This window comes from Malaclemys terrapin, chromosome 2 (assembly GCF_027887155.1).
Source record: "Malaclemys terrapin pileata isolate rMalTer1 chromosome 2, rMalTer1.hap1, whole genome shotgun sequence".
Taxonomy (NCBI): Eukaryota; Metazoa; Chordata; order Testudines; family Emydidae; genus Malaclemys; species Malaclemys terrapin.
The window spans coordinates 90,708,776-90,732,779 of record NC_071506.1 but is presented as its reverse complement, the minus strand read 5'-3'; the positions used below and the strand labels follow the sequence as shown (position 1 = coordinate 90,732,779).

The 24,004-nt window shown below is 39.9% G+C and overlaps 1 protein-coding gene across 1 annotated transcript in view; it reads right to left on the bottom strand.

The window, feature by feature from the left end:
• Positions 1 to 24,004, bottom strand: part of CEP192 (centrosomal protein 192) — a 203,445-nt gene that overhangs the window by 42,629 nt on the left and 136,812 nt on the right. Inside the window, exons 39-45 of the mRNA XM_054017577.1 lie at positions 20,487 to 20,605; positions 13,584 to 13,760; positions 8,532 to 8,622; positions 7,850 to 8,026; positions 6,397 to 6,657; positions 6,022 to 6,143; positions 2,686 to 2,795 (exon numbers count right to left, since the gene is read on the bottom strand). Of these exons, the coding sequence (XP_053873552.1) occupies positions 2,686 to 2,795; positions 6,022 to 6,143; positions 6,397 to 6,657; positions 7,850 to 8,026; positions 8,532 to 8,622; positions 13,584 to 13,760; positions 20,487 to 20,605 (1,057 nt within the window). The remainder of the gene's footprint in view (positions 1 to 2,685; positions 2,796 to 6,021; positions 6,144 to 6,396; positions 6,658 to 7,849; positions 8,027 to 8,531; positions 8,623 to 13,583; positions 13,761 to 20,486; positions 20,606 to 24,004) is intronic.

Here is a 24,004-nt window from a genome sequence, read left to right as displayed (position 1 = left end):
AACTAAATATATAATTAGGGCTGTTGATTAACAGCAGTTAACTCACGCAATTAACTAAAAAATCGCGATTAATCGCAGTTTTAATTGCGCTGTTAAACAATAGAAAACCAATTGAAGTTTATTAAATATTTTGGATGTTTTTCTACATTTTCATATATATTGTATTGTGTTGTAATTGAAATCAACGTGTATATTATTTTTATTACAAATATTTGCATAGTAAAAATGATAAAAGGAACAGTATTTTTCAATTCACCTCATACTAGTACTGTAGTGCAATCTGTCATGAAAGTGCAACTTACAAATGTAGATTTTTTTTGTTACATAACTGCACTCAAAAACAAAACAATGTAAAACTTCAGAGCCTACAAGTTCATTCAGTGCTACTTCTTGCCCAGCCAGTTGTTAAGACAAACAAGTGTGTTTACATTTACAAGAGATAATGTTGCCCTCTTCTTGTTTCCAATGTCACCAGAAAGTGAGAACAGGCATTTGCATTGCACTTTTGTAGCCAGCATTGGCAAGGTATTTACGTGCCAGATTGCTGAACATTCATATGCCCCTTCATGATTCGGCCGCCATTCCAGAGAACATGCTTCCATGCTGATGACGCTTGTTAAAAAAATAATGCGTTAATTCAATTTCTGACTGAACTCCTTGGGAGAGAATTCTATGTTCCCTGCTCTGTTTTACCCACATTCTGCCATATATCTCATGTTATAGCAGTCTCAGATGATGACCCAGCACATGTTGTTCATTTTAAGAACACTTTCCCTGCAGATTTCACAAAACCCAAAGAAGGACCAATGTGAGATTTCTAAAGATAGCTACAGCACCCGACACAAGGCTTAAGAATCTGACATGCCTTCCAAACTGAGAGGGACGAGATGTGGAGCATGCGTTCAGCAGTCTTAAAAGAGCAACACTCCGAGGCAGAAACTACAGAACCTGAACCACCAAAAATGAAAATCAACCTTCTGCTGGTGGCATCTGATTCAGACAATGAAAATGAACATGTGTTGCTCTGCACTGCTTTGGATTGTTATTGAGCAGAACCCATCATCAGCATGGACGCATGTCCTCTGGAATGGTGGTTGAAGCATGAAGGGACATATGAATCTTTAGAACATCTGGTACGTAAATATCTTGCAACACCAGCTACAACAGTGCCATGTGAACGCCTGTTCTCACTTTCAGGTGACATTGTAAACAAGAAGTGGGCAGCATTATCTCCTGCAAATGTAAACACACTTGTTTGTCTGAGTGATTGGCTGAATAAGAAAGAGGACAGAGTGGACTTGCAGGCTCTAAAATTTTACATTGTTATATTTTTGAATGCAGTTTTTGTGTATATAATTCTACATCTGTAAGTTCAACTTTCATGATGAAGAGATTGCACTACAGAACTTGTATTAGGTGAATTGAAAAATACTATTTCTTTTGGTTTTTTACAGTGCAAATACTTGTAATCAAAAATAAATATAAAGTGAGCACTATACACTTGGTATTCTGTGTTGTAATTGAAACCAATATATTTGAAAATATAGAAAACATCCAAAAATATTTAATTAAATGGTATTCTATTACTAACAGTGTGATTAATCACGATTAATTTTTAAAATCATGCAATTAATAGTGATTAAATTTTTTAATCACTTAACAGTCCTAATAATAATTAATTTCCTCATTCATTTTTCTATGGTGCTCAACATATCATGAATGCTTCACCAATATTACATTGTTTTTGGCTTGTCGGTCCCAGGATATTAGAGAGACAAGGTGGGTGAGATAATATCGGTTATTGGACCAACCTCAGCTGGTGAGAGACAAGCTTTCAAGCTTCACATCTTTTGTTGTTGTAAAGACAAGGCAAACATTTAATAGAAAAGAATACATGGGGAAAGAATCAGTCTAGATTATATTCACCTGTAAATCCTTAAGCAACATAATTTCTGTTTGTCCCTGAATACTATTTAACACTTTTGGTGCTCAGTAAGTAAATAAGTTTTTGGCATTCAATATGAAATTTGTTTTTGTTCCGATGAGATATTGAGGGTTTTCACCAACTCACAAAAAAAGGACACCCTCAGAGGCCGAAGTAGAGACTCTTAATAATCTGGATAATAAATTCCTTCCTGGTACAAAGCAGAGGAAGAAAAGGCACTGCTTGAAATACTTCTTTTTTTGGTATAAGTAATTTTTGCACTACTTTTAAAAAATGTTCTTTAGAAACTATAAAATGGTCACTTCTTAAAGATAATTTTATAAAAATCAGAATAAATTAACAGTGACAAATTTGCATTGAAGAAGTGCCCGAATATAATATTTTTGAAGCAGCAATGAGAGGAAGAAGCTATTGAAACCATTATTTAACATTTATAATGCAATACTGCCTACAGGTCAATCAAGTAAGAGTCCTGTTTTGCCATGAGCGTACTGTACAAGCTTAGCAAATGGCAGTCCTTGCCACAAAGAGCTTACAACCAAAAAAACCCCACATAACAGATAGGCAAAAATAAGTAGGTCTGGGTAGAGAATAAGAGGAGGTAAATTTTGTGCAAATCAGGATTTCTATTCTGTATTTACCAAATATTGCACAAATATTTTTATTAGGAGTGATGTCTAGAACAAACATTTCAGGAATAAATATTTGTAATGGTACTTTTTCAGAAGTTACATGTTTACCTTCAGTCACTAGCTGTTCCCCTTGAAATTCTTCATCAAAGGTAATGTTTCTCAGTATGCTGTTTTGAGGGAGTATTTGTTTTGCTGCCTCTGGTTTATACAGCACAGCTCTGTTAAGAGAAATATCAGAAAAACATATTTGGGATCCTCACTCATTTTTACCACTTAGGCTAAGACAAAAAGTACATCTCAGTGGGAGGGAAAAAAGTCTACCACCAAAACAACCTTTACTCTATTTTTTTAAATACACCAAACCTGTAACTTTCTTCAGTGATGTGACTGTTTTTATGAGCATACCTCATTCAAGAAATATCTGTTCTACTGCTCCATGATGTAGGAACTTGTGAATTGAGACAGTCTGATATTTTTTATTTTCACTGCTGGTTCAGTTAAATGAATTTCTGAAGAACTTGCCCACTCCCACACTGTTTTAATTTTAAATTAGTTGTCTGTGGTACCACACAACATTTTCATCTTCAGAGTGAGTATGATGTTAGCACTCCAAAAATCTGAAATCTGAGTGGATTCACATGGTTGTTATAATCTGGGCTTCAGGAATTTGGAAGCCTATTCTAACATGTTAATATTTGTCTGGATTTCTACAAAGTTTCACAAATGGTTTCTTCAAAATAGATATAATGTTAGTGTGGTGTGGCCACTTATTGCCCCATTCTCTGAGCATATTTCCAATGACAGTCCTTCATTGGCAAGTGCTGTAGTCATGAGGCTTAACTGATTGGATCTGATTTTGACAAGTGCTAACAAATCCTTTTGAAGTCACTTTTGAAAGTTAGGCCACTTATTTAGTTACCTAGGGATAGCAATACGGATTTAGGCTTGCATATAAAAACTGAACTCCAAAATTGTGATTTTAGGAGGAAGAGACATTTTGCTCTGAGTTAAAAGTCTAACCTTTCATCCAAAAAGGTGCGTCAAAAACGTTATTTAAAGTTGAGTCATTGAGTACCAAAACACACGGGGAAGTTATAAACATCTGTCTATAGACTAGTAAATGTACCTATATGAGCATGGCTTAGGAATTTTTGCTGGTTTTGCATTTTTAAATTATTTTAAATTCAGGACTTTGTTAGGTTGATTGACCTACAACTCAAATGTCACAAAAACCTAAAGACCTGCTGACTGGATATATTTTTGGATTCATGGACTTTGAGCATGAAATTACTGGAATGGCAAAGTTCTTCGTTTACATAAAGGTGAATTAATCAAGTCCCTATGTCAATGATCTCAAGGGAGTCTCCTATTCTGATTCACTACAGGACTCCTGAGGAGTAGCTCCAAGCATGAGAAACGCGTTAGGCCACCCTCTTCAAAAACTGAATGAAAGGAAGACAACTTTACTTGTTGACTTGCTTACATGCCTCCAATGGCGACTGCTATAGTCACTGACCTCTGGCTAAGCAATGCCATCATGCCCGACAGAGACCCTGTGCTTCCTCCACCCTGCTGGCTGGCTACCAAGGGATAAGACTCCATCAACAAGCAACATTTGAGGTGTGACATCTACAAGCAAGCAGCCTCCAGCTTGCTAGCCAGTAAGTCCATACACAACATCTAAGCCAATGAAAGTGCCAACTAATCTTTTCAACCATGTACCAGTTTCCCGAAGCTGAATGTAGCTACTAGAGTAAAACACATCCTTCCTAAGTATCAACTTTTCAAATTTATTTTGTTTTCTAGGTATTAGTAGAGGGATGCCTCTACCTCAACATTCCTGCACTTGTTTTTAACTCTGGCAGATGGCTGGTAGTGAGCGCGTGTGGATGGCTAGAACCAACGGAATTCATCTGAGAAGCGTGCCTATCGAATAGTTCCTAAGTTAAACTGCCTTGCTGTCTAAAAGATCACACATGCATATATTTCATGGGTTAGGTGGTGTATGTTTAATCAGGAAAAATAAGGTTTTCACCTAAATTTATTTGAATTTCAAATATAACCTGCCGTGTCATTTTGAATTGTATTGGAATATTGCAAGTAACCCTCTATGTTTGGGGGATGGAGTGAAGATACTGGCAGTTACCTAACCGCCTATATAATTTGGGAAAGCTACATTAATTGGCATCAGAGCTGTAGTCTCAACATTAGCTTCATCCTGGAAGTGGTTTGATGCTTTATGACTATCAACTATTTAGTTGGAACCTAAATATAACTGAGTGGCAGTGAGATTGATCATGCCCTGTTACTTTGGGGACAGTCTTGTTTAGCTAAGTTATTACACAGAAATTTACAAGGAACTGTTGGTTTATTTGGTATGGTTTAATCAGTTTGATATATTGGTTTGATATAAACTAAATCAAAAGTTTATATGTATTTTATTTTATGATGTTGTTTACTTAGATTCATTAATAAAATTGGAAAAACTGTTTGCTTTGTATATTTCCTCCCTACAGGTCAGAGTCCCAGACTGGATGAGTCCTGGGGTAAATGTAAGCAGCAACTCTGACCTGTGTAGTGGTGTTCTATAGAACTGCCCATAAGTCCTCCGATAGTTGGTGCACAAACAGGAAAAAACTTAGCTTTTGAAACACAGTTGATTTACGTAAGGATCATTTATTTCAATGAGCCACATGTCTTCCAGAACTTTGCAAGGCTTGGGTGGATATAGCCAGTCAACCTAAAGCCTAGCCAATTCCCCCATAAGACGTCTATGCTCACTAATTTTGGAATCCATTTTTGGGAAACTTGGGCTGAATGTTCTGAGTGATAGATGGTTTGGTGTTTTGATACTTAGTTTGCAACTTCAATATATGATCAGATCACCTGTTCTAGATGCAGCAAAAGTGCTCCTTAAACTTATCTTACTAAAAGTAGAGTGGCTGGTTAATTTTTCATCTTATTACAATTAAACATTTATACCTCAGATCCATTGTCCACACCTGAATTACTTGAATAACCTCTGAAGTGTGAACGTCTAAATATCCTAGATTTCATTTGTGCATACACACGCATCCCGAACCCTCTCCACACAAGAGTACAAATCAGCAAGCCAAGGTGAGGATCTCATTGAAGACTAATATAAAAAAATTGAACATCTACACTCTTCCTCTCAAGAGTTCTCAATTTTTTTGAATTTAAGTAAAGGCTATATAAAGTTAAGAGCAAAGCATATTAGGAATAAAAAGGTAGAATCTCTCTTCTGATACTAGAGTCACACAAATCCAAAGTATGCTAGACTTAATGAGTCTTCATAATATCAGCAAGGATATTCATGTTATCCTTAGAGACACTGTAGAAACCACATAAGTAGTACTTTACATTTGACTTAACATACTCGTAATAAAATAGCTGACTATTTCAGAGTAGTAAATTCAACCTTACCTGCGATACTGTTGCCTGGAAACTTCATCTCCACAAAAGAAGCATATTGTAGATAACAACGATGTGCTTGTTTTATGTAACATTTCTTCCCTTTCCACAAGATTACATGTTACTGTAACCACCTGATAGAAAGAAAGTCTTTAAATAATTGAATTTTCAAAGTTTTTTCCTTGAAATTAGTATCAAGTTTGGTAAAATAAAGTCAGTGTCAATGAAGTGTACTATAACGCCAAGCTAGTTTAGTCTTCTGGATTTCATAAACTTGAATACAGTTCAATTGGAGAATTTGTACACATTTTACAGGTCATATTAGTTGGATAGGTTAGCTTCAATTTAATTAATACAACTTGTGTTGAATTGGGCTTTTACACTTACCTCTTGTGTTCCTTCCTTAAGAACAAATTTCTCTGGAGAAACAATCATCACTTTAGGATCCATGACAGCTTTTGACTGAAGGTCCCTAAAGCATAGTGCTTTAACATAGGCAGCTCGAGAGCCCATATTTCTTATGCGGAAAGTAACTTCTCTAGATTTATCAGGCAATAATTCATTCAGTGTTACCATGTAACTGTCAGACAGTTTTTTAACTTTTTCTAAAATTACATTGCTTGTTCCCCCATATCCAGACAAAGGTATCTGAAAATAAAAATAGTAATTCAGCTAACATTTTAAGAATGTCTCTAAAAAAACAGTGTTATGAAAGCTACTAAGGTTTACAAAGAATCCAAATGGTTAAGGGAGGGACCCATGAAAAAGCTTTAAATGTGATGCACTGAAAATAGATCTTTTCGAAGTGGCATTAAGTGTAAATTAATTTTATTGTATTTTACCTCAGACTGTTTAAAATTCTGTTAACACCCTTCTAGCAGTTGCAAGAACATCTGAGGGCTTGCCTACATGGTGGGGTAATGTGCAGTATGATTTCTGAAGTGCACAAACATGTTTGTACAATATAAACCTGTGTAAAGCACATCAGTTCATCTGTGTAAAGCCTGCTAAAAACTGAGAGTTTCCTAGTGCATTTTAATATGTATCCATTAAGGAACTTTTAAGGCACACCGGGACACAACACATTAGCGTGCTTCAGAAATGACACCCCTATAGTGCATGTTACCCTACCATGTATGTAAGTGGGGTCAACACGCATCACTCAGGCCTTAAGGGTATGTCTACACATCAAAGAAAAACCTGTGGCTGGCCAGCTGACTTGGGCTTGCGAGGATGTTTCACTGCTGTGTAGACCTCTGTGCTTGGGCTAGAGCCCTAGCTCAAGGACCCTGCAGGATGGGAAGGCCCCAGATCCTGCGGGGTTCTAGAGCCCAGGCTCCAGCTGATAAAATCATAAAAAAACACCACTTCACCTAGACCCAACCCAGGCTGGGGGGCGGGGGGTGGGGGGGGAGAGGAGGGGACATGCGCAGGAAGCAAGTCACCCTAACTCCTCTACACACACACTCCCTTTGGCCATGCACATTCCTCTCAGCATTCAGCTTCCCTCACCCCCAAACAGCCTCCCCCCCACACACTCCCTTCTCCACACCAGCTCCTGCTAGCTCCATGCTGTCTCCCCACACACCTGCTGGGAAGAGTGCTTGCCCACACCCCCAGCCTTTCAGGGGTTCACATGGAAGGGTGGGTGAGGCCTGTTACACTCCTTGAGAAGTTGGGAAGAGGTGACAGGAGCTCGCCCACCTCCCTGCAGCACTCCTGCACACAAGCCTCCCACACACCCACTGCTGCTGCCTGCCACCCTCTGCCCCGCCCCAGGAGGGGAGAAGCCAGGAGCTCACTCACTAGAAATATTACAAAATTAAGTCAGAACTCTTACAGTAAACTTAACTCCTGGTTGCGACTGAATCCCCAACTGTTTGATTTCAAGCTTTGCTAACATGCAAGCTACATGAGTGGGTGCAAACATCAAGAAGATATTGGAATCTTCTCTTGGGCGGATTTTGAGCTCCTGATTACTAGTCAACCGCTCTTCTGTACCAAATGTATTTCTCAACTATAAAAAAAATAAAATGATTGAGTGCAATAAAAACCAGCAACAACATTTCACTGTTAATTCAAAAAAGTTTAACTTTATAAAATGAGTTTCAAACTAACTAAACCTGAAATTGACAGTGGAAGGCAGACACTTGGGATTGCAGCCTCTAATATCTGTCTTACACTATTTCAAACTGGCTATTTCAAAGAGACAGGCACCAAAGAAACTGGTTTGAAAGGACTTAACCCATCCTCTAAAATGGAGATGGACTGGCCTGCTGTTTTAGAATGAACTCAAGAATTTTACTGTTTGTACTGAAACTGATTCACATATGACCCTTGGAATATGATCCCTTAATGTAAATTAAGATTCTCTAATGAGGCTACCTGTATGAGCAAACATTTTTAGATAAAATGCCATATCAAGCTTAAATATTAGACAAGCAGAGTTTTGGAGTTTTACTAAAATAAAGACTTTTTATAACTTTGGTTAAAAGTGTTACAGAAGTTTGCATTATGCTAACCTGAAAGCAGTTCTGATCTTGACCTCTTATCAAAAGTCGTAAATGCTGAGTTGCAGATGGAGAGTTATTTCTTAGAGTTAGTTTCTGTTGACTGAAAAATATTTAGGATAGTTTCAGCTACACAGGATTTATTTAAACACGTTTATTAATGTTAAAGGGATAATAGTGGTTCTGACCCTCACCCTTCAAACCAAGCAAGAGGGACTGAAGTTCTACCTGCTGCAGAAGTGACTGCTATTTGCATGTCAATTAGATGCAAACTGCATTCCTCTTTGTTACACTTTTTATTTACACCCTGCTACACTCTTTTGGAGAAAGTTGTTACATTACTGCTTCCCTCTCCAAAGGGCATGATCCGGGGCTGGAGTCTATGTACCTCTTTAACAAAAGGTGTTATTTAAACAGATTTAAGTGAAATGGGGTGCAAGAGGCTGAACAGACACTTTCACCTTAAACCAGGCTTAAGTAATTTAGGAATTTAGGCTAAACCAAAAGAAGACTATTTAAAACACATTCTATGCACCAGTTCAACAACCAATTTAAATTGACCTGGTGCAGCTTTTTCAAGGCCTCAGATTACACAATCAGTAGTTAACATTGGAGGAATGGTCTATCATTGGCTATTAGCCAAGATAATCAGGGACACAACTCCTTGCTCTGGGTGTCCTTAAAACCTGAGACTCCCAGAAGCTGGAACTGGATGATAGGGGATGGATCATTCAATAACTGCCTTGTTCTGTTCATTCCTTCACAAGAACTTGGCACTCGCCACTGTTGGAATACAGGACACTGGGCTAAATGAGCCACTGGTCTGACCCCATATGGCCATTATGTTCTTAACATGTCCATTGCATTTGTGATATTTCACGGGATTTGTGATATTTCCCAGAAAATGAAGTTTTGGGCTGTTGAAAACAAGCGTGTCCATCCAAGAACTTGCCTTGAGTAGGATACAAGATCTATATTACAAGGCTATCTCCATCCCAATATATATTAACATGACACATATATTAAATCCTAAACTACACATTGCCAAAACACAAATTTCAAGAAGGAATATGAAAAGAGTTGCTTTTTAAGTTGTTTTATGAGAACAGAGCTTAAAACATATGCCAACATGTAAATGCGGTTATAAACATTCAAAAGAGCTCTTCACTAGTTTTACCTTTCATCTAATGAAACATTTTATATAAGGATCACCATATTAGTGTTGAATACTTGAAAGAGGCAGTTATAAAGCTTTAAATGGTGAACTATATTTCTAGCCTGTGAATACCGGCACAACTGCAATATTTGATAGCCAACCAGATGACTCCTTTCATAAGGCTCATTTTATTAAGAGTTCTAAATAAAGTTTTTGACTTGATTCACATCTGGGTAATACAGTGTAGTTTAGAGTGTGTGTGTATAAACATCAGCAATGCAGTACCTGAAAAACACCCTTTTCTAAAAAGAAATGTACATATTTACCAACTAAATTATTTAAAAGTTACCCTAGCTGGAAATTAAAACAAAAAAGCAAAATAATAGATTTTTTCTAGGAAAAAAGCCATCAGCATTAATATTTTGCAATATATATGGATCACTTTACAATGATAAATTGTTTAAGAACATTTTACTAGATGCTCATAAAGCTACAATACCACAACAGAGAAAGAGGGCTACACTGGTTTAAAAAATAAATAAATAAAAAAATCAGCCTCATTTAGAAGGATAGTGAAAGCATCTATAAAAGTTAAAAAAGCAATATATTAACAAATAGAAAAAAGAGGAAGTTGATGGCAATGAATATAAACTAGAAGCTAAGAAATATAGAAAAAATGATAAGGGAAGCCAAAGGACACATTGAGAAATCTTTGGCCAACAGGAATTTAAGTATAGTAGGAACAAAAGGAATCCTAACAATGATGCTAGTCTAGATGTCAATTGTCAATAATTCAAAATAGGCATAAGAGTTCAACAAGTTTTAGTTCTAATATTTGAAAAAAAGGCAGATGATATTTTCATATCACATGGTGATGAATTATTTCCCATTTAAACGACAATTTGGGATGATATTGAACATCAGCTATTGAAGAAAGACATTTTTACAATCATCAGGTGAGGATAACTTTCATCCAAGAGTTTTAAAAGGGCTCGCTGGACCATTAATGTTGATTTTCAATCAGTCTGGGAATACTGGGAAAATTCCACAGGACTGGAATATTTAAAAAAAAAAAAAAAGAGTAAATGGGATGATACGGGAAATTATAGGCCTGACATCGATCCCATGCAAAGCAAACCATCAGCTGATACATGACTATTAATAAAGAATTAAAAGAGGCTAACATTATGCCAATCCAGCATAACTTTATGGAAAACAGACCTTAACACATTAACTTGACTTTTTAAAAAATGAGATTACAAGTATGGTTACGTAATATACTTCAACCTCTAAAGCAGGGGTTGGCAACGTTTGGCACGCGGCTCGCCAGGGTAAGCACCCTAGCGGGCCGGGCCAGTTTATTTACCTGCTGACGCGGCAGGTTCGGCCGATCGCGGCTCCCACTGGCCGTGGTTCGCCGTCCCGGGCCAATGGGGGCTGTGGGAAGCCGCAGTCAGCACATCCCTCGGCCCGCGCCGCTTCCCCCATTGGCCCGGGACGGTGAACCGCAGCCAGTGGGGGCCGCGATCGGCCGAACCTGCCGGGTCAGCAGGTAAATAAACTGGCCTGGCCCGCTAGGGTGCTTACCCTGGCAAGCCACGTGCCAAACGTTGCCAACCCCTGCTCTAAATTATCTGACTTGATACTGCACCAACATTTTGATTAAAGAAACCACAATGATACAAAATCAACCTGGTACACATTACATGGATTAATAATTGCCTGATGGATCTCAAAACTTAATTGGAAATTGAAATCAAATGGGTGTTTCTGGTGTGGTCCTGGAGGGACTGGTTCTTGGTCCTACACTACTTAACATTTTTATCTTTTAACCTGGAAGAAAACAGAAGTCACAGATAAACTTTGCAGCTGATACAGACTGTGGGAATAGTAAATAACGAAAAGGACAAGTTGCTGATACAGAGTGATTTGGACTGCTTGATAAGCAGGGAAGCAATATGTTCTTCAATATAGCCAAATGTAGTCATGCATCTAAGAACAAAGACCATAGGGCACACTTACATGTTTGGAGAATATACTAGTAAGTGGTGGCACTGAAGAGAAAATGGGGGTCATGGTGGATAATCAGCTGACCATGAGTTCCGAGTGTAACGCTGTGGCTATAGGGATAATGTGATCCTGGGATGTATTAACAAGGCAATATCTAATAGGAAAGTTATATTACCTTTGTATTCAGCACTGGTGTCCACAATTCAAGGGTATCAAAAAACTAGAGGGAGAGCTCAGAGAAGAGCCATGAGACTGATTAAAGGATCAGAAAACAAGCCTTATGGTAACAGACTCAAGGATATCAATCTTACTAGCTTGTTAGAGAACTGTGTAATGAATCATGTTAGTCAAATATATACTAAATGTTAGATAAATGAATATTTATATAGAAGAAATAGATTTTTTTGCTTTTTGTATGTTTCTACTGATATAGCATTTCAGATTTTTCTAAGAGCGTTTATAAATCAGAAAACTGGTTTTTGTGCCTTATTTGTAAAAATCTTGGCTATACAGATAGCAGGGTAAAGCGAAGAGTCAAGAGGGAGCTATTAGCTTTGCAATAAATCAGGTGCACACACACCTTCCCAACAAGACAAGCTAACAAGTAAAAACCTCAGGCCACAAAAACAGACCAGAAAGAATAAATACTGTAAAATAAGAACTGGATGGAGTCAATGGGGGTGATAGCAAGGAACAGATGAGTTGGGAACCAGAGAGAACAAAGTAAGATTTAGCAGGATAAGCAAAAATGTATTAGGTTAGTTACTGGAAATCATGCATGAAAATGGTTTTCATTAGAACACAGATGAGGTAGCTGCACAAAGTTGCAGAACAGAGGATAAAAGGTAGAGGACTGACAATAAGAGTGGAGAAGATATAGGAGAAGAATAACTGAACATTGCAGAGATCAGAGATGTGAAAAGAGTTGCCCTGTCCCTGAGGAAACTAACTATCATTTACTTTTCTTGCTGATTCTGTTATTGCATGTATGTATAATTAATAGGTGATAATAGCATTGTCTTAAAACAAGCATAATAAAAGCTAAAAGAAATGTTTAAGCCTAAATTGGAGTAGATCTCATTTCTCACCCAACAAGCTTAAACAGAATGTCATGGTGTGATTTGATCACAGTCTATAAGTATCTAAGGGGGGGAACAGAAATTTGATAACCGAGGGCTCTTCAAAACTAGTAGACACGGGTATAACAAGATCCAACGTCTGGAAGTTGAAGGTACACAAATTCAAATAAGAAATAAGGCACAAGTTTTTAACAATAAGAGTAATTAGCCATTGGAACAACTTTCTAAAGGTTGTGATGGATTCACCATCAATACAAATTCTAAAGTCAAGATTGGAATTGATTCATATTAGATCCCATGGCCCGTGTTATACAGATCATACTAGACATTCACAATAGTCCCTTCTGGCCTTAAAATCTAAACAGGGCTTTTAAAGTGATCCATATTTATAGCAAACTATTATTGCTAGTGGCTGCTTGGTATCAAAACAACTTATACATTCACAATTTTTCAACACAATACTTTGGATGTGTTTCTAATACTATAGAACTCTCTGAACTAGTTTCCTTTTCTCTAAAACTAGTTCAGGATATATTTTTCCAGCCACTGCCATCAGAAAGTTAAGCAAAGTCAAGAGCTAAAGCAAGATTACAGTTTGAGTCTCTAAAGATTTCCCACATAAAAAGTAAAAGGTTTATTATATATGTAATGTACGCTCAACACTAGGTACATGAACTTAGGAAGACATTTAATAAATCTAGTCTATCATTGCATTTTCAGTCTCTAAATGCAAGCATAGCAAAAAAATTACACTGCATAGAAGTGCATTACAATATTAATGGGACATTAAATGTGAAGAACTGAACTGCTGGTACTTACACTGTTCTTCCAAGTGTAACTCCTCCCCATGCCATGAACTGCTTATTGGAGAGAATGGGTGGAATGTCTGAGTAGCAGGAAGTCGTTGCCAGTGGTCTGTTTCCCAAAATATTCACCTCACCTTTTACCACCACTTCATACTGAGGTCCAGATGGCAACACAAGGATTTTCAAGATACTACAAGTAGAAAATCCTGAAAGTCATCTGATAAGCAAGGGATTTCATCATGCAAACTGTCACGTAAATTAGTTGTATATAACATTACCCACAGTATTTATTTTAGGCAGAGCAAATTGCTCCATCCAAAAAGTGTTGGGTAACCACTCCCAACGTAAGACCATATTTTCAGTTGCCAAACTTTAAACTGTTTGAGGTAGACACTCATCATGGAAAATTTCAGACAACAGTTGTGCTATTTCCAACAATGTTGGGGAAAATACAACTTTGCGCATCTCAACATTTTGGCAACCTTTCCTTTGAGACACCCTAGTAACCCATGTTTTGAATCAGGGACTTCAAATTTATCAAGTGGGTGTGCAGCATGTCAGGAATATGCTTGTTGTCATCCATATGAAAATCCACTCAAATTCAGCCAAGTTACAAGCCTTCAAAAAACCAAACTTCAATTTGCACACACCCAGTAAAGACTTGCTAGAGCTCCATGGTTAGATTTCCCTAAGATTCTGTCCATGCTCAGAAAGCTCCATCCTGGGGCTGAGCAGGACTTTCCCAGCAATTACAGCTTCAACTGCTGTGGGCCAAGGCACTAGGACTGAGACCCTTTCTCTTCTGTGCTCTCACTAACCATTCACCTACTGTGGCCCAGGCAGCATGTAGGAGAAAACTGCTTTATTTGAATGTAACAATGACAAGATCTGGATGTTGGTCTGAGCACAGCAGGAGTAGTAGATTGGAACAAGGACCTGGGACTGAAGGGAGGACCATGTGAAACTGGGAATTGGGGTGAAGGAACTAGAACTAGCTGGACAGGGAAACAAGGAGTGGGAGCCATGGAGGGAAGACAACTGACAAGGAGCTAGGAGAAGCCTTGGACTAGGTGGGCAAATAGACTGGGATTAGGAACCAGTTGGTGGCGGGGGGGAGGGGGCACGGAGGACAGATTACACAAAGAGCAGGCAATCCCAGTTCTCCCACACACACCCTGACCAACCCTGGGAACAAGGAGCTGGGGGATGGGGAGACTAGTGGGGAGTCCAGACGTGAGAGACTAGGAATTACTTGGTAAGAAGCCTCAGTTGAGACTAGGATGAAGAGCCAGAGGTGGGGAACAGACAGGACTGGATCAGGGACACAATGAACGACATGGGCAGAAGGATCAAGCTTTGGGGGGCAAAGAACAGGCAGAAGGTGTCTGTGACTACTAGAGCACACTCCCGTTTGAAGCCTGGAATGAAACCCAAGATTCCTTAGTCTCACTATTCCTCTGCTGTCAGCAAATAGCATCTGGCAAACACACTGGCACAGTGTCCCATCTCCTTCTAGTGTTGTTCCACAGAACATGACAATTTACTATTGCTATAATTTATTCCATTAGCTCAAGTGGCAGGAGTCTGTAGTAGGGATCTAAATCCAACCCTGCTGATGAACCGTGTGGGTCTCAATATACCACATGATGGAATTTGGTTTTTATAGGTTTGCTTTTTTTAAAACCATGGAAATTACACACAAAAAGCTACATTCAAAGAACTGTAAGGTTGCAAAGTCAAGCACTTAGAAAGTGTTAAAATTAAGGTCGTCTATGCAACCTAATTCAGCTCTCGTGTATATGCATTATGATACAATCTAATTCCATGACCACATACTTCCCCTCTTCCCTCCCGGATCCCTGCTTCATTCTATGAACAGGATGAACAGTAGTCCAGGGATGAAATAAGGACGGTGTTGTGAAGTAGGCTGTTGTCAGTAGGACACCTGTCTCATTTGTTGCTGAAACTGGAAGGTGTGTAATAAACAAGGCAGTGAAGTGCAGAAAGAGAAAGGAGGGTTTTATAGTTAAGACAGCTGAATTCTCCATTGAAGAAGTAGATTGTATACCTGCCTCTGCCACAGATTTCTTAGGTGATATGAAGCAAGCCATTGTGATCCAGGGACCTCTTGGTGCCAACTAGCAGACTGCACAGGGGCACAGAGGATTTAGAGGGATCCCTTGGGTTTGGACCCTACATAATAGTTTGTCAAAAGGTGTCACAGAAGATCTCTAATGAAAGCTTAAGTTCCAGTGAATATCAACCATTGTAAAATGTATGTATGGATAATATGTAAAGAGTCATGTATACATACTAAAAATTATGCTCTTAAAGTCGGAGAGTTGGGGCTGGTCACCAAAAGGCGATGAATACGTTTCTTCAGGCAGGAGATGATTACTTTCGTGTCTAGCTATATGTAAATTAAGTATTGTATACTTCAATGAATGCCTATTGACCATCTGAGCAAAATGCTAAAATTTGTGAAGTCTCCAGGGGAGATTCTCAACAGGAAAAACAAGCAGCAGGAGATATCCTGTCATTAGTGAAGACGATGGATTGTTGAAACTATATCTGAAGTTACAAAGGTAAATCCGGGTATCCTTCACCTAGGGGACAAGCTGCCAGCAGGTTTGTTTTATTTGTTTTATAAACAGAGGATGACAGCTGGTTTGCCTGTTTAAAGCTGGGAGAAAGATTCTGGGTGAGGTAACCTTTAAAAGACAGAAAAACGCCTTGTTAGTTAAGTTTAGGCTCTAAAAAGCATGCTATGATTTTATTTTATAAATAGCCATTTGTTTTCATTAATTCTGCTTGCTTCTTTTCAAATCTTTGTAAAATAAACTTATATTTGTTTTCACCATAAACATATCTAAATGCTGAGAGTTGGGCAGAGTGGTGAACCTGAGATGTAACTGGTAAACTGAGGTGTACTTTTCTTTTGGGAACACCTTATCTGTGAATTCTGCAAGTAGCCAGTGTAACAGGGGCTGGACACTCCAGCGGGAAGCTCAAAGCACTCATAGGTTGGAGCATACCTATTACTTACCTGCTGAGTAGGTTTACATGTCTCACTTTGGCCGGACAGTCGCCTTTTTATGCCCTGTCCTGGGCATCTCGAGTTTTTTGGCAAAACTGGGCGTTTGTCTGGTTTGCTCTTGCCAACTGATGATCAAGGCCCAGTTTTGCCAAAAAACAGTCGGGCACACCCCTCTAAGGGGACATGGAGGAAAGTTCGGGGGGGGGGGGGGGGGGTGTTCAGCAGTGCCATGGTGGGGCCCCCTCGAGCCAGCCCTGCAGGGGTAGGAGGAGGGGATAGGGTGACCCTTTATGCCAGCCTTGCTTGGGGGCGAAGGGGGGGAGAGAAGTCCCTCAGGCCAGCCACACAGTGTTCACACTTTGGGAAATTGGTCACCCTACTGCTGAGGGACAGCTAAGACTGCGCAGGTGAGAGGGGAGCATTTGTGTAGCCTGTGGCATCAGGGAGCTGACCCCTGGCACGCTCAGACAAGGCCTCCTCACGCTATAGGCAGATAGTAGTGAGGAGCCTCACAGCACTGAGTGCCCCCTGGAAGCATCAGTTAAACTAAACTTCTCAGAGAGGGCCACTAATTATATTCCTCATTTTATGAGGCCCTGACTTGAGACCCTGGGGTCTCATTTGCAGAAGGGGTGAGCACTCACAACTGCAATTAAATTTAATGTAAGCTGTGTGTTGAATGTGTCAAATGCTGCAACATATTAAGTACCTTGAAAAATCAGGTCTTAAATTCTCAAATTAGTCACTAATTTTGGTGTCCACTTTTGACTTGAATCTGTCTCTCACTTCCCATCTTGTAAAATGAGGAAAATTCCCCCGTAATATCAAAGTTACGTTGTGAAAATAAATTCATGTTGTGATGCACTTGAATATTATACTGCTGAGCACCACAGAAAAGCCCATGAGGAAATTAATTCGGTCTTCGGAGCAGGGTTTGAATAGTGTGCAGTAAGGCATAGAGTCGCACACTAAACAATCATGAGAAAAATATTCAGTAGCTGCTTATTAAGTGAGCACCATGCATATGCAAAAGTTAGTTGAGACAAATTATGACTAGAAATAAGATGTAAATTTTTAACAGTAATTAATCATTGGAACAAGTTACCAAGGGTCTTGGTGGATTCTTCATCACTGGTAATTTTTAATTCAAGATATGCTCTGGTTCAAAAGGAATTATTTTGAGGAAGTTCTATGGCCCATATTATATAGGATGTCAGACTAGATGATCACAATTGTCCCATCTGGCCTTAGAATCTATCAATCTACGGGAAAAGACTTGAAACTGATATCAAAGTGAGTGGCTAAAGGAGAGCTATGGGAAACAGGAATCTCTGACCCCTGCACACACTGTCCTGAAGAGAAAGCATCTCACAAAAGCCCTGAGCACTCTGCAGTCAAAGGGCACGCTCATATACAATAAGTGCCAGAAAGCAGCTTTGCTAATTTGGCCACAGATACCTTCCTTTCTCTAGCTCATGGTTCTAAGGAAATTAGCTTTAAATCTTATTGGAGAGAGATCTTCTCCAGCCTTTTAAGAACCTGATCCTTTTGCCCATAAATGGGCTTCATCTGGACTTCCTGAGGCCTCTTCTAATCTTGGAAGAGAACAAGAAGGGAATCCATTCCCTAGACTGTTTCTTCTCTGTTTAAGCACATTTTGAAGGTCTATTAAGCTTCAAAGAATGCCCTAGTTTCTCCTTCTGGTGTGGATTAAGATAGAAACATTGCTCTAGTAGCTTCCCAGGTATCGAAGTCAGGCTCACCTATAGTTTCCCGGCTCCTCCTTTTCCCCCTTTTTAAAGATGGACACTACTTTAGCACTTCTGGTCTTCCGGGACCTCTCCTGTTCTGCATGAGTTTGTAAATGTTATTACCAGTGGCTCCAAGATTTCTTCAGCTAATTCCTTCAGTACCCTCAGGTGAATAGCATCTGACCCCACTGATCTGAATTCATTCATATTGGTCAGAAGTTCTCTGATGTGTTCTTTACTTATCCCAATCTGTATCCCTTCCCCTTTACTGTCTAAGGTAACTTTGCTAGTCATCTGGTCACATTTTTTTTGAGAAGATTGAGGCAAAGTAGGCATTCATTGAGCAGCTCTGCCTTACTATCATCTTCCGTTACCAGCTCACCTCCATTGAGCGGTGGACCCACGACGTCCTTGATCTTTCTTTTTTGTCTGACATATTTGAAGAACCCGTTCCTGTTGTCTCTAGCGTTTCTTGCAAGCCTTAACACACATTCTTTGCCTTGGCTTTCCTGATTTTATCCCTACAGTCTTGCGCTATTCCCATGTATAGTTCCTTGGTGACATGCCCTTTCTTCCATTTCCTGTATGTATCCCTTTTGGGTTTTAAGATAGCTAAAAAGCTCCTTGTGCAGCCACATTGGCCTCCTGTGGCTCTTATTGTTTGTCTGTGTTGGAACAGCTTGATGTTGAGCCTCTAGTTTTACATCTTTTAAGAACTGCCAACTCCCTTTGACTCCTTTTCTTCCTAATTCAGTGGTCCCCAAACTATGGGGTGTGGAAGAATGGGAGTGGGAAGGGATTGCCACCCAGCTCTGCTCCGGCCCCAGCTGCAGCTCCGCTCTGGCCCCAGCTCCACCCTCGTCCCCAGCTCTACCTTCAGCCCAAGCTCCTCTGCTGAGCCAACTGTGTAGCAATGGGGGGGGTGGGGAAGCGGAGGCGCCAGGGACAGACTCCATTGGTGGGAAGGGAGGACAGGCAACAGGAAAAGTTTTGGCACCACTGTCCTAATTGGTCTTTCCATGGGGCCTTGCCTACTATTTCTCTGAGTCTGTTGAAATCTGCCTTTCTGAATATATTTGGCTCCTGCAAGCTCAGTTGACTTGGAACTGGAGTTTGGTGCCGAGGCTGGAACCTTCATTAAGCCTTCTTGGATCTGGAAACAATCTGAGCTGATTCAAATGTCCTATCCTTTCCCTCGCATCACCATAGTATAGCTATATACAACTCCAGAGGTTTGGCTGACAAAGCCTCTTATAACAAAAGCAAATGAAGTCTTTTCTGTCTCTCTTTATGGGCCCGAGAAGTAAATATGCTGCAAATAGCATAATGTGAAGGAGAATGTTTTTCTCCTAAGATTTCAGGCACTGGACATGAGTAAGATGCTGGGAAGACGGTTGAGCATGATGTACACCTTTTAAATCCGGATTTTTTCAATTCAGACCTGCCACGATATTATACCAGGTAAATATCTATCTTGCTTAGCTAAACTGACATCCTAAAACTAATCTACAAAAATAGAAGGCACTATTTTTAGTTACCAATCCTTGTGATTTGGAGGGGTACATTTTCTTTTGCTGTGGTGGGTGGAAGTCACCCAGTACCCTGCCCCCTTCTTTGGCCATGCCCTCAAAACATGCCACACAGCTGACAGGAAAGAGCGGAAGAGGTGCATGAACGGTCTAACAAGCACTGCCACCAGAAGGTTCCACCATCCTCACTGCACTGGTTGACATGCCCAACAGTGGGAATATGCAGTGGACACTTGTAGAAAAATTACCATGAATCAGACTTTCCAAAGGAACTGGAGAACTAACTTGAGAGCAAAGATCTCTGCCTTCAGGAAATAAAACCACGGGAAGAGAGGATCACACTATTTCTCCCCCACCCTCTGCTCCCAGTCTAGTAGACACATTTAAGTTGCTTGGCATCAATCTTTGAACACCAAAGCAGCTAAATGACAAAATAAATGGCAACAAATACAAGATACTTGGGAGGCTGGCACATCCTGACAAAAAACCCTTACTCTGAATTATATGAAATTATGTGGGACCCTTTAACATCTGTTCACAACCCACAGACTGAGAATCTCTGTTTTAAATAACTGACCATCAAGCAGATTATACCTTACCTTTCACTACTGATTTTTAAATCTTTTGGAGAAAATAGGACTGCCACTTCTTGTTCTTCTCCAGGCATAAGGAAAAGATCCTCAGGTTCAACAGAAATGCAGTTGTCTTGACCTGATGTCTGACGATACAAAAAACCATTTACTTTTTCAGGATTAATCCCCCTCCAGTCTGCTTTGATGTGTTATGCCTCTCTTTCAGTACATACATCAGAGGCAGCCCAGACACATACATGGGAAATTCCCAAAACAGCCAACAATCCTGCACCAAGTAAATAGTTCCAACACTGCACAGAAACCCTACTTTAGCAAACTAAATATAAAGTTCTTAAATAGATATTTCTTATTCAACTATGCTAATGACATCAGTGACAATGAAGACCTGTAGAAGAACCTAGAGAACATTTTGGGTGGAGTCAACTGGGAAGAAGTAACTCCACAAAAGGAGATCAGGTAAGTTTTATTTTACGGATCTAGACTTTTGCCCACTCAGATAGGATTGGAACGTAGCAAGCAATATGGAAACATTAGTAGTGGGGGAAAGGTGAGCATTTTGATTGATCGTAAATAGGCTCACGTAAGGTAGCTTAGTTCCTGGGATATCAGCCAGAACAAACTCTTGGTTCAGGGACCATTCTAAAGAGTCTGAAAGCTCAGCTAGTCTGCTCTCATTTTCAGTGGCACTTTAATATGGATTACTCTGACAGAAGCTAGGAGAGAATGCATTGCTCTGATGTTTAAGCTTGAGCTTCTTGCCAATTTGTTTTCCCGGGTTGGACCAGAATCATAATCCTCTCAGGTGATCCTGAAAGACCAGAAAAGCCAGTCTGACTGCTTTCATCTCAAACTGCAGTGTGCTGAAATCTCTGATCCTGATCACATTCCCTGTAACTTATGGTGCACCAAGTGCACTTCCTATCCAGAAAACTAAACATTTATAGTCAGTATTTTTTGGAATCCAGTCTGTGAAGGGAAGATCTACTATAATGTTTACTTCATACTTCAACCAACCGACTAGATACTGGAAGTTGCCCTCTTTCTTCACCATCTTTTACAGGGCAGATCTGAGCCTTCAAGAAATATCTATGAAGCCCCCGTCCAAGGAATAATCTTGCAGAAGTTACCTCAGAACTATAGCCAGGACTGGATGGAGGACAGACATCATGGAGATTAGTGTCCAGATCTTAACAAATTTCTCTGTTTCAGGAAGATTGACCCTCTCTGTTTTATCTGCTAAATATGATTTGCTCTGGATCTTTTTAAAATTCACCATAATCCCTTGATCCTAAAGCATAGAAAAGGTCTTTCAAGACAAGTCACCCCATCTAACTTTTCTAATGATGCTTGATAAGAATGTAAGATAGGAATGAGCATTTAGAATACTCTATACTCTTCAGCCTGTCTATTACCAATACCTTCATGAACACTGAGGGAAAAGAGGGAAGCTAACAGGCTGAAGAACAGCATTTTGTATTGCTAGTAGCTACTTCCAAAGACAAACTGAAGTTACTTACTTCTGGTAGTAAATCAGGGACTGTCTCTCTGGTGCTTTTTCAGTATATGGGGCCAAATTCCAACTGAGGTTTTTGGTAATGCTAGTGATACAGTCCTGAGTATCCTTCACATTGAAGGGCAGTCTGTATTTCCCTCATTCCAGGAGGCGTGTAACTTATTTCACAATAATTTGATGCTTCTCTGAATGCCTCAAGTTTGGAGGGGAAATTAAGATCAGATGTGGATGAGCCTGAAACTCCAGAATAATCCCACTACACTCTCCTGTACCTACTTGCTGAGTCTGGTACAGTCTGTCTATGAATTGTAGGCTAGATCTATTTCTGGGTGGGGACAAGGTTGATTGCGGTTAGACTGACTCTATACACTTACTGGAAAAAATTGGGCTCATTTCATGATTTGTTTCCCTCTGGAGTTCCATGCTTACATCTCATCTCTCACATACCTATTGCTGTGAATATTAATCTTTTGCTCCTGTATGAGGGCTTTTAATTTTTATGCTTGTCGGGAGTAGCAAGCAAATACTTTGTCTTGTCCATATTTTCAACTACTACCTATGAAATTTCTCCATTAATAAGCTTTGCCTATCGTTTTCTCAGACATAGATTTGTTTTAATTATGCTCTGCCAAGGATTTGATTTAAAACTAGCCACTGAATTTGCTACCATGGCTCTCACCAACAGCCTCACGGATCTGATAAACAATGGTCAAAAACACTTTCTTCAATCATGACTTAAGTTGGTCAATATTTTGAGGAGGCTGAAGCTGGACAGCAAATAAGTCACAACAAATCCTTGTCTCTCAAGATTCTGTGGCCTTGAAAAAACATGTAATTTCTAATGAGTATCTGCAAGGCATTGACAAAGTTTCAACATCCCTTTTGAAAGTGGCTTACATCTTCCTATCTGTAGGAAAAAGCCCTCTCCTTAAGCAGGTATGCCAATGCCACCAATACCTTGGAGCAGAGAGAGTATGCTTGTCTCAGAATTTCATGACTTGCCAAATCACCCTTTCTATTATGCACATTTCCCTGGTCTTCCCTAATATCATACTTGAAGCAATGAATGAGACTGCAAATTCTGTCTTGTTTGGAGGAAATGTTGTATGTTTATTCTCCTTATCTGGTTGAATCTTGATGGTCACTGCCTTTTACCCTCTATTTCAAACATGCCTGGAGGAGACAAAAAACCAGTTACCTACCTTTCCTAACTGTTGCTCTTTGAGATTTGTTGCTCATGTCCATTCCAATTAGGTGTGCGCGCAGCCGGAAGGTTTTTCCCCTAGCAGTACCAGCGGATCGGTCCGGACGATCTCTGGGATTGCACTTTCATGGCGCTGAATATAGGGCCCTACTGACCCACTGCCACTTTAGTTCCTTCTTGCCGGATTGCTCCAACAGAGGTAGGCAGGTGGGTATTGGAATGGACATGAGCAACACATCTCGAAGAACAACAGCTACAAAAGGTAGGTAACAATTTTTCTTCTTTGAGTGATTGCTCATGTCAATTCCAATTAGGTGATTACCAAGCCTAAGTTTTGGATGCAGGGTCAGAGCTCACAGGTTCACAGACTGAAGCACCGCCCTACCAAAGGCTGCATTATCTCTAGCCTGCTGGGTAATAGCATAATGTCAGATAAAAGTATCTATAGACGATCCAGACACAGCTCTGCAGATCTCTTGTGTCAGAACATGGGCAAGGAATGCTGATGAAGATGCCTGCACCCTGGTGGAATGCGCTGTCAGCGGAGGGGCCGGTACCTTCGCTAGATCCAGACATGATTCATGATGAAATCCTTTGGGAGGAGACTGGAAGCCCTTTCATTCTGTCTGTTACCGCGATAAACAGCTGAATGGACTTCCAGAACAGTTTTGTTTGCTTGATATAGAATGCTAACACCCGGCAAATGTCCAACGAGCGAAGTTTTTGCTCACTGCTGCTTGACTGCGGCTTAGGGTAGAAAACTGGGAGAAAGATACCCTGGTTAACATGAAACTTGGAGACAACATT